The sequence below is a fragment of the Myotis lucifugus genome, unplaced genomic scaffold (genome assembly GCF_000147115.1).
Source record: "Myotis lucifugus unplaced genomic scaffold, Myoluc2.0 scaffold_50, whole genome shotgun sequence".
NCBI classification, from domain to species: Eukaryota; Metazoa; Chordata; class Mammalia; order Chiroptera; family Vespertilionidae; genus Myotis; species Myotis lucifugus.
In genome coordinates this window covers 5,008,210-5,019,616 of record NW_005871098.1, presented here as the reverse complement: position 1 = coordinate 5,019,616, position 11,407 = coordinate 5,008,210, and the positions used below count along the sequence as shown (strand labels likewise).

The 11,407-nt window shown below is 37.2% G+C and overlaps 1 protein-coding gene across 3 annotated transcripts in view; it reads left to right on the top strand.

The window, feature by feature from the left end:
- The window catches only part of HLTF (helicase like transcription factor), a 165,990-nt gene extending 158,863 nt beyond the window's left edge, over positions 1 to 7,127 (top strand). For all 3 annotated transcript variants that reach the window (XM_014455775.2, XM_023753751.1, XM_023753750.1), the window contains one exon: positions 6,586 to 7,127. In XM_014455775.2, the coding sequence (XP_014311261.1) occupies positions 6,586 to 6,738 (153 nt within the window). In that variant the 3' untranslated portion in view covers positions 6,739 to 7,127. The remainder of the gene's footprint in view (positions 1 to 6,585) is intronic.
- Positions 7,128 to 11,407: the final 4,280 nt, after the last annotated feature.

Sequence of the window (11,407 nt, the reverse complement as noted above, 5' to 3'; positions counted from 1 at the left end):
GAACCCATTAGAAAGGATATATGCACCCCCTATGTTCATAGCAGCACAATTCCACCATAGCTAAGATCCTGGAAACAGCCTAAGTGCCCATCAGTAGATGAATGGATTAGAAAACTGTGGTACATCTACACGATGGAATACTATGCTGCTGTAAAAAAGAAAGGAACTCTTACCATTTGCAACAGCATGGATGGAACTGGAGAGCATTATGCTAAGTGAAATAAGCCAGTCAATGAAGGAAAAATACCACATGATCTCACTCATTCATGGATAATAGAGACCATTATAAACTTTTGAACAATAATAGATACAGAGGCAGAGCTGCCTCAAATAGATTGTCAAACTGCAGCGGGAAGGCCGGGGAGGGTTGGGGGGCAGGAGGGAGGGGGGTGAGAGATCAACCGAAGGACTTGTGTGCATGCATATAAGCATAACCAATGGACATAGACACTGGGGGGTAGGGGAGTTCAGGGGATTGTCAAGGGCGGGGGAAAAAAGGACACATATGTAATACCCTTTGTAGGAGCCCGGAAAAAATGGCGACATAGGTAAGCACTGGAGACCGCTGCCGCAAACAACCACTTCAAAAATACAACTAGAAGACGGAGCGGACATCACCCAGAACCACAGGAGGGCTGGCTGAGGAGAGACTCTTCAGCTAGAAGGAAAGACGGCAGCGTCCCGAGGCTCAGAGGAGGCGCAGTGTGGAAAATTTAAAGGTGCGGACGTGCACGCGAAAAGCGGGCTGGTGGCTGAGGGCGCGGTTGTCGTTTTCGGTCGGGAGTGAGTCTCAGACTTTGGGCTCCAGATCCGGGCGAGTCTCTAGGGACTCAGACTCAGACGGGAGAAGTGGGATTGTCCGGCATCAGTTGGAACCTAAGGGCAGCTTTCTCTCTGAAGTTTGCAGCGGCTGCCGGGGTTCTGTGAAGCAGAGCCTCTGGGAACGGGACTGAGAGCAGCCATAACTGCTCCCTCCGCCCGCCCTGCTGATCCCGTGCGACCCGCCCCGCCCAAGCCCTGTGCAGAGCCATTTGCCAGATCGCCTCAGGCAAAGGCTAGATTAGCACCTCCCCAGAGGACAGAACTTTTCCCGGGCAGACACAGGTGATTCTCACAGCCAGTCGGCCTGGTGGGCAAATCCCTCTAGTATTAACTACAACAATCAAAGCTTAACTAGAACAAGACTGCACACAAAGACCACAAGGGGGTGCACCAAGAAAGCATAAAAAATGCGGAGACAAAAAAACATGACAGAAATGGAGGATATGGAGCTAAAAAATGCAATTTTGAGGGCTTGCAATAAACTTGTTGAGAGCCTCACGAAAACTAATGAGACCCTCGATGCTACGATAAAGAAACTAGAAATTAAGCATACACGGACTGAAATAAAGAATATTATACCCAATAGCAGACCAGAGGAGCGCAAGAATCAAGTCAAAGATTTGAAATGCGAAGAAGCAAAAAACACCCAACCGGAAAAGCAAAATGAAAAAAGAATCTGAAAATATGAAGACAGTGTAAGGAGCCTCTGGGACACCTTCAAGCGCACTAATATCAGAATAATAGGGGTGCCAGAAGATGAGAGACAGCAAGATATTGAAAACCTATTTGAAGAAATAATGGCAGAAAACTTCCCCCACCTGGTGAAAGAAATGGACTTACAGGTCCAAGAAGCGCAGAGAACCCCAAACAAAAGGAATCCAAAGAGGACCACACCAAGACACATCATAATTAAAATGCCAAGAGCAAAAGACAAAGAGAGAATCTTAAAAGCAGCAAGAGAAAGATACTCAATTACCTACAAGGGAATACCCATACGACTGTCAGCTGATTTCTCAACAGAAACTTTGCAGGCCAGAAGGGAATGGCAAGAAATATTCAAAGTACTGAATACCAAGAACCTACAACCAAGATTACTTTATCCAGCAAAGCTATCATTCAGAATTGAAGGTCCGATAAAGAGCTTCACAGATAAGGAAAAGCTAAAGGACTTCATCACCACTAAACCAGTATTATACGTAATACCCTTTGTAATACTTTAAGCAATAAAAAAATTTAAAAAAAAAAATAAATAAACAAATCCCTTTCTCTATATTTACATACATTCATACTTAACGTATACCTCTAGGGTGGGAGCCGGATGAAGGAGGGCACAAGGTGGGGAAATGGGGGGCATCTGTAATACTCTCAACAATAAAAATAAATTTAAAAATTTTTCTGGGATCATACTTTATTATTTTGCAACATGCTATCTTCCCCCTTAACAGTATATATTAGAGACTTTCCTATATGTACATTTAGATCAAACCTATTCTTTTGTTTTCTGTTGTGGTAAGATATACATAATGTAGCATTTAAAATAATAAAAAGTATTTTTAAGTGTGCAATTCAGTGATAGTGAGTACATTCACATTATTGTTGCAGTCATAATCACCATCCATCTTTAGAACTTTTTCATCTCACACTGAGACTCTATACCCATTAAACCTCACTCATGATTCCTTCCTATTCCCCCCCTGGCAACCACCCTTCTACTTCCTGTCTCTGAATTTGACTACTCTACAAACCCATTCTTTTTAATGCCTACATATAGATACATCATAATTTCTTTAACCAGTCCCATTTATTTGCTAATAAAAACAGTGCCATAATGAGCATTATATTATATGCATCTGTGCATATATACAAATATTTCTTCAAGATACGTTAAGAAATAGAATTATGGAATTATTATTTTTATTAGATAACTTTCATGTTGTTTTCAAAGTAGACTTTATGATATATGAGAATTATGTAAATTTATTCTTATGTGATGGTCAAAAAAGTACCCTTTAATTTGCATTTACCTAAGACCTTGAGGACATTTCACATATCTGTTGTTTGTTAATATTTTTTCTGTGACTTGCTTGTTTATATCTTTTGCCTAGTTTTCAAAAAGTACAAATACAGTTTTATACTATAAAAAAATTTCTTCATACATTCTGATTTTAAATGTTTTGTTATATATATTGAACATGATTTATCCCAGACTTTTGCTTATCTTTGAACTTTAAGTGTTGTTTTTTTTGTCATGAGAAAGTCTTAAAATTTTTATGATTAAAACATGTCAGCCTCTTTCTTTATATCGTCCAGACTTTAAGGTCTTAATTAGAACAGAAGGCTTTATTTTCAAATTTTAAAACTGAATCTCTTAACATTTACCTCTGATTTGTTTGAAATATTGTTTTTTATTTATGATTAATGATATGATTCTAATTTTATTCTTTTTTCAAATGAAGACTCATTTGCTTCATTATCATTTATTTTGAAAAGCCCATGCTTTTTTTTCTTTTGATTTGAAATTTCACTTTTATCATACATACTACATGGGTCTCTTATGGACTCTCTTCTGTTCCATTGATCTCCCTCTCTCTCTCTTTTTTTTTCTCATTGATTTCAGAGAGGAAGGGAGAGGGAGAGAGGGGTAGAAATATCAATGATGAGAGAGAATCATCAATTGGCTGCCTCCTGCACGCCCCCCCTATTGGGGATTGAGCCCGCAACCCAGGCATGTACCCTTGACCAGAATTGAAACCGAGACCCTTCAGTCTGCAGGCTGATGCTCTATCCACTGAGCCAAACCAGCTTGGGCCATTGATCTTTTTATCCTATTGCTGGGACAATATTACTGGTATAATTACTATGGTTTTATATAGAACTAGTGACCCGGTGCACGATATTTGTGCATGGGGGGGTGGGGGCGTTCCCTCAGCTCAGCCTGCACCCTCTCCAATCGGACATCCCTCATGCAATCTGGGACCACTGGCTCCTAACCACTCACCTACCTGCCTGCCTGATTGCCCCTAATCAGCGGTTCTCAACCTGTGGGTCGCGACCATCGGAAAAGACATATAGCATATCAGATATTTACATTATGATTCATAACAGTAGCAAAATTACAGTTATGAAGTAGGAACAAAAATAATTTTATGGTTGGGGTCACCACAACATGAAGAACTGTATTAAAGGGTTGCGGCATTAGGAAGGTTGAGAACCACTGACCCCTCTGCCTGCCTGACTGATCGCCCCTAACTGCCTCTGCCCCCCTGGTTGCCTCCAACTGCCCTCCCCTGCCGGCCTGATCTCGCCCCCAACTGCCCTCCCCTGCTGGCCTGATCTCGCCCCCAACTACCTCTGCCTCAGCCCCCACCACCATGGCTTTGTCCAGAAGGAAGTCGGATATCCGGAAGATGACCAGTCGACCCGGTCTAATTAGCATATTACCCTTTTATTAATATAGATAGATTATATAGGATAGGATTGCTTAAGTGGGGGGAAAAGCCTTTTTCAGCAGGAGGAGATGCTCTTGGCAGACAAAAACACATAATCCCCTATATCTGGACTGATAGCCAGCCATATGCACTATACTGCCAAACCAGTTATTAAAAAATTGAACCGCTTTCTTACACCTTACACCAAACAGCTGTTGCCCTTAAAACCCCTCGTCAGCCCCCACCTTAGGTTCTGCCTTTGCAGTTCACCCAGATTAGGTTCTGATTGGTCAGTTTCTATGCCAGTCAGCGTTTCCAGGCCTATCTCAGGTCTAATCAGAGAGGTGGGGCTGATCAGCAGCCACCCCAGGCTGCTGGCAAGCTGGCTGAACTTCTGACCTCTCGAAGAGCGAGAGAGAGGCGTAGCTGCTGGCAAGGCCTGGAGAGAGAGGCAAGGGCTGATCAGCAGCTGCCACAGAGGCTGCAGATCAGACCCTGCTTCTCTCTCTGGGCCTCACCAGCACCCACGGCAGCTGCTGATCAGCCCCGCCTCTCTCTCTCTCCAAGAGGTCAGCAGTTCAGCCCACTCACCTGTTCGCGCCCACCCGAGCCTGCTGCATGCACAGCCTGGCATTCAGTCATCCCTTTTGTCGTTTTGGATGTTACAGACCCTGACTCTTTATATAAATAGGTATTTTGACAGATAGTGGGGCAAAGTGCTCACATTATCCTTCATTGTGAATATTTTATTGGTTATTACTATCACTCCTAAATTGCACTTTGGGTTTAGGTTACCAAATCTCATTTAAGAAATCTTGTTTGGGATTTATTGAATTTATGATTAATTTGATATCTTGATAACTATCTTTTTAATAAAGAATGTTCCTATACAGGAACTTAGGTGGTATCTCCTAAGTACATTCACATCATTAAAATTTTTTTATGTATCTCAATACATAATAACTTTAGTTATTACAGTAACCAAAACATCTAATAGTGTTGGACAGCAGTAGTGATAGTAACAATTTTTCACTTGTTTCTGTCTCTGTTGGAAATGCTTTTGTTTTATATGAAATATGTTGTTTTGGGGAAGTTTCTAGTAGATGCCCTTAATGTGGTTGAGGACATTTATTTCTAGGTAAATGTGGATTTTCTTTTATCAGGAATAAATGTTGAATTTTATCAAGTGTTTCTTAAGCATCTGTTGAGATATTCACTTTTCTTTAATTTTTTCATGTTATGAATTATACCAGATAAAGGCTCATTCTTGCATTTCTGAGAAAATATCATTTAGCTTTTAAAATATAATGATACATTTATTTTTGCTATTATTCCACTTACAGAGCTGCCTTTAAAGTTTGTTTTTTGTGTGTGCTGTCTTATTTGATGATGGGGTTTTAAGATGTAACATATCTTTATGGCCATATTCTTTGTATCAGAAAACCATATTGAGTGATAAGGGAATGCAATCTCATCTCTAGTTATTATATTACTAGAGGCCAGTTGCATGAAGAGATTCATGCAATAGGCCTTCCCTTCCCCTGGCTGCCGGCACTGGTTTTCCTCTGGCACCTGGGACCCAGGCCTTCGCTCCGGCTGGAGCCTTCAGTCTTCATGGCTCTGGCCAGAGCCTTCAGTCTTCGCTCCTCCACTTCGCACCTATGTATGCAAATTAACCGCCATCTTTGTTGGGTTAATTTGCATACTCTCCTGATTGGCTGGTGCATATAGCTGAGGGACGGTCAATTTACATGTTTGTCTATTATTAGGTAAGATGTTCTAAATATGCTCACTGTATATTCAGGTAAAAGGTGGAACTAAATAGTTTCTAATAGGTTATTATTGACCTGTTGTTTTTTTAAATCCCCACCTGAGGATATTTTTCCATTGATTTTTAGAGAGAGTAGACAAGAGAGAGAGAAAGACAGAGAGAAATATTGATGTGAGAGAAACACATGGATTGGTTGCTTCCAGCACACCCTGACCAGGGCCTAGGCTGGGAAGAAAGGAGCCTGCAATCAGGGTATGTGCCTTTGACCCAATTGAACCTGGGTCCCTTCGGTCCGCAGGCTGACACTTTATCCATTGAGCCAAATCATCTAGGGCTTATTGACCATTTTTGAAAGCTACACAATACTACAAGAATGTAGATCTACATTTTCATATTCTCAAGTTTTCATTTTTTTTAATTAAATTTATTGGGGTGACATTGGTCAACATGAACATATAGGTTTCAGGTGTGGGTTTCTATGTTATAAGATCTGTATGTTAAAGATTTTAAATATTGTGACCTAACAAATACTTAACCAATTTACCTTTTTCTTTTTCTTTAAAGTTTATTGTGAAGGACTCTGTTGAAGAAAATATGCTGAAAATACAAAATACAAAGAGAGAACTTGCAGCTGGAGCCTTTGGAACAAAAAAAACAAATGCCAGTGAAGTGAAACAAGCTAAAATTAATGAAATTAAAACTTTAATTGATTTATAATTTGTGGGATTTTGGTAAGATTGGTTTGATCAGATATATAGTTGTTTTAGAAATGAGAAAAATACAGTTTTAGAAATGAGATCTCATGAATATATCTTCTAGAAGGGGCATGTTTTTTTTGTCAGTGAAGTAGTATTACTGATACATAATCTCTTCTATATATGAACCTATATTTTAATGATATTTCAAATAGCAGTAAGTTCTGTTATATACTGTGGCCTAAAAGAATTTTTTTGAGAAAAAAAGTTACTTTGTTATTCAAGTTTTCATAGTATCTCTGCTGAGTATTTTCATATATCTTGCAAGTACTCAGCTTTTTCATATTTCAAATAAGGTAAAACCTTTTATACTTTTGACCAAATAAAGAGTTATTTTCTATGTTGGACACATTTGGTTTTCCATCAATCCTCCTGTTTGTGATGCAATGGGATTCAACAGTCCTTGTAAACTATTCATATATACACAGTCTATAGAAAAGATTGGTTTTATTGGACTTTCAAAGACCATATTTGCATTCCAGAACCAAACCTTAAAATGAGAGACCAAAGTCCAAGTTAGTAATTTACTTATAATTTTTTTTTACAGTTTCATTGAGATATAATTCATATAAGTGATTTGCAGTTTTATGTTCATGAAAAAGATTAGGGACTGTGTTAGAGTACTGTGTTCTCCATTTTAGTCAGGTACTATTCATTGCTTAAATGTAACTTGATGTGTTAGTGTGTAAATATGGTCTGTGGGGGTGAAAGGGAGCAAATTCTACCCAATTTGATTTAAATTATGGAATTGCTGAATAGATATTTCTATATATAGATAACTTTTATTTATGTAGGTTTTTTAAAAAAATAACTTTATACATTTTTATAATTCAGAAGACTACTATATGTGAGAGGTATAATACCTAGATGGAAGTTGGACTGGATGACCTCCAAAATAATTTTGACTCTTAAAGACATCTTGGTCCTGAAAGGAAAAATGTCTTTGTTATTGTGTTTAGAATCAGAATTTGTGTTTGGACCTTCAGTAATTCATCCTTCCATCTATCTACAGAATTTATCATCTTTCTGTTACTTTTCTGTTAGTCAAACTCACAGTAGTTGCCATAGAATTCTAGATGATTCTTTGAATCACATTTAAAATACATAAGCTATAATTCAGCAATCAGATTAGGCAATCAGTGTTGTTTTTCCCTTAAGGGAAACTTTTTTTTTTAATTCAAAGAAAGAAGAGATTAATTACTCTAATAGGAGAAGCTTTATGTTTGATGATCCAGACTAGAGAACACCTTATATTTTACTTGTAGTGTTAGAAGTGACTTGACTGAAAGATAGGAAATTGAGGCAATGTTGTGTTCTGGGGCACACATCTAAGGTTTATGCTAAATCTATTAACAGCTAAGTCCTCTCTTTCCTGTGTCCTGTCTCTTGCTTCAAGGAAACAGTGAGTTAGATTGCAAGAAATTTTCCAGTTTCTTTTCTCTTTGGCAGTAGGTGAGGTAGGGCTGATGAAAAGGATCAGCAGACCTTTCTACAGGGACAAAAGTGGACAGGGACACTAGCATTAAGGAGCAATGGGGAAGTTCTGTACATTATGGGACTAGCTTTACACAAAAAATTGGGTGGATCAAAATCTCATCAAATACAGTAAGTGGATTCTCTATATACCAGTTCTTCAGAGAGAGTAAATATAAAAGGAGCCAACAAAAAAACAATACAGCCTAACTCTTCTGGCTTACAAAAGTAAAGTCTTGCAAGCTCACTATAGAGGTGAAGACTGCTTGCTTCTTTACCCAGACATTTACATACTTGTGTTTTTAAACACATTCATAATAAATTTGGCGAGTCATTTAAAAATACCTTTCTATTTTTGTATAGTTCTATTAAATGGTGTTAAGTAAAAAAACAAGTTTAATCCATCCTAAGAAAATATGTAAACCACTGGAATGAAAAGTTCACATTATGCTATGTTGTTAATTGTTTCATTATTATGTAGAATAATAGCCTTAGAAGTATCTTGAAGGCATTGTATTCCCACTTGTGGTTCAAACTGAATTTTGTTTTAAATCTAAAATCAATAAAAGTTTCAAAAATTTATTCGCTTCCTCAGTGCCATAATTTTAATGACTTTTTCTTTAAAGAAAATTTAATCTTTCATAAATATCACACTTCTATGAAGATGTCTATATTACTATATTAGTTGAGTTTCTTGCTTAGAAATCAGTGTATATAATTTTTAACTTTATGTTAAATGTCTTGATATTCTAAAATATTGGTTCTAATTATTTTTTTACCTATGATAATACCTATGTATAGTGGTGTTACTAAATAATACACACTGCATTATAGATTTTGCTCTATTACAGCTCTAGGATTGGAAATAGTTAATCAAGAAAATGATCTTCTGTTTATTATCAGTGAAATTATCCTCCAACAGTGTCTGTTTTCTGTTAGGGGACACCAAAGACATTGGTATATTTATTTATTTATTTATTTATTTATCATACTTGCCACAGTTCTATTCATTGGGATTTGGAAGATTCACCAAAATTATGAAGACAATTTTATGTTTGGCTCCTTAAAAGGAACTCAGATGTTTAACCTTAAGTTTTTAAGTATATTAACTTTAAAATGTTTGCAAAATATGTAATATAACAGCTTACCCTCATTTAATTCATTATTGAGTATATAGTAACATTTCTTACATGTTCTACATTGTGGATTTGGTACCTAGTTTGTGTGGTACTTCTGAATAAAAAAGCTAAAAATACTAGTAGCTATGAAGGACTGCTTCCCTGCCATCTTTCCAGTGGCCTGGAAACCTGTAAGCAGGCATAATGTTTTCTTTCATGTTGATATATTTGCACTTATTGTGTAGTAATGAGGGGGAGCAGTCTTCTATAGAAAGCCATGATAATTTACTCCTTATATATATATTCACTCCTTTTGTGTGATTTCTTATTCCCAATCAGATCTTTTAATGGTAAAAATGGGATATTTTTTTCTCTATGTTCTCCCTACTCAACCTTCCTGATCAAGAATGGTCTGACAAATTTAAACCCATTTCTACTTTTAAATTTATAAATTAATTTCCATATGAAAATATAACTTTAATAACATATATAATTTAATGTCTGTGGCACAGGCCACCTCCATTAACTTGAACCAGGTATCCAAAACTTTATACTAACGAGGCTGCACTGGGACCTCCACATTTTGAGCAGATGTCAAAGTGACTTATTAAGCTGGTGGATGAAACAGATTCTAGGGCATGTCTTGGCACATTTGAAACCCAGTCTAGACTATTTTAAGAGGGTATTCAATGTGATCAGAAGTGATATTAAGAGTCATCAAAGAGGTATATTGTTAAATATATGTTCTATTTCCTAGAGCAGAGATAATGGTCTAATGTCTTAGGAAGGTTTTCATTAAGTCTGCTGTCTTTTTAGCATTATAGTTTATTAAAAATAAAGGCAGATAAAGTTAACCAGGACACAGCTTCCTGAATCCACTAATTTACCCCTTTTGTTAAGGGAGGGAAGGGTTATTCCCTAATGGTACATTGTAGGTTTAAAAAAAAGTTTTGCACTGGTAACAACAGTTGATAAAGAAAAGGTAAATTAAATATTTCATGAGAAATGGTCTACTGCAGGAGTCTTTTTTAAAAAATATATATAGGTATATATATATTTTGTTGTAGTTGATTTCAGAGCGGGAGAGGGAGATAGAGATAGAAATATCAATGATGACAGAAAATCATTGATCAGCTGCCTCCTGCACACCCTACACTGAGAGGCGAGCCCACAACCTGGAAATTGCCCTGACTGGGAATTGAACCGGGACCTCCTAGTTCACATAAGTCAACGCTCAACCACTGAGCCACACTGGCCAGGCTAGTGCAGGAGTTTTATGTGCCTTGCAGATATTAGTGTAAGGAGAATTAAGATAAACATCCACGTTCATTGTCTGTGAATTAAAGACCTTGATGAAACATGGAGGTGATCTCCAGACATGGATCTGATCTTTGTGTAGGCATACTTGTCTTACAGCAAAAGGATATTATGTCTACCATTGTTCACAAGGATAAAAAAATAAGAATACATCTACAAATGTATGTTGTAATCTGAGTTATTATTGCCTTTTTACACATCTTACTAAGTAACTCTTGGTATTTTAGGCTCCCTGGAAATGATTTTGCAGTATAATTAATTATACAGTTTTGCATGGAAAAGTTAATATTTCACCTTAATGAAAGTGGATCAGGGGAGGAAAAGAAATGTTGGCCTAGTTCAGTGACTTTCCAGCCTCATAACTTAGCACTTTTAGGCACATTATGCTTTCTTCTATGATAAACTTGTTATCGTTTCTGATTCCAAAGGTAACAGCCTTGACTGACTACTTAAAATAAGAAATTATATAAACTTTTTCACCGTAGTTTTATGCTATGTAAAAAATAGGGAACAAAAGGTAGTAAGTAAATGTAAAGATTAGTACTGAGTAATAGGTTTGATCCCCTCTATTTGCTTTGATATCATTTATCAAACATAAAAAAGGCTTTTAATCTTGTGATCTCTTCTGATTCAGATGGAGAGATCCAAAATACAGGTAATTATTCAAATTGCATATTAGATGGCCACAACAGTAAGGCAGTATTAGTTGCCTGAAGATTAGGT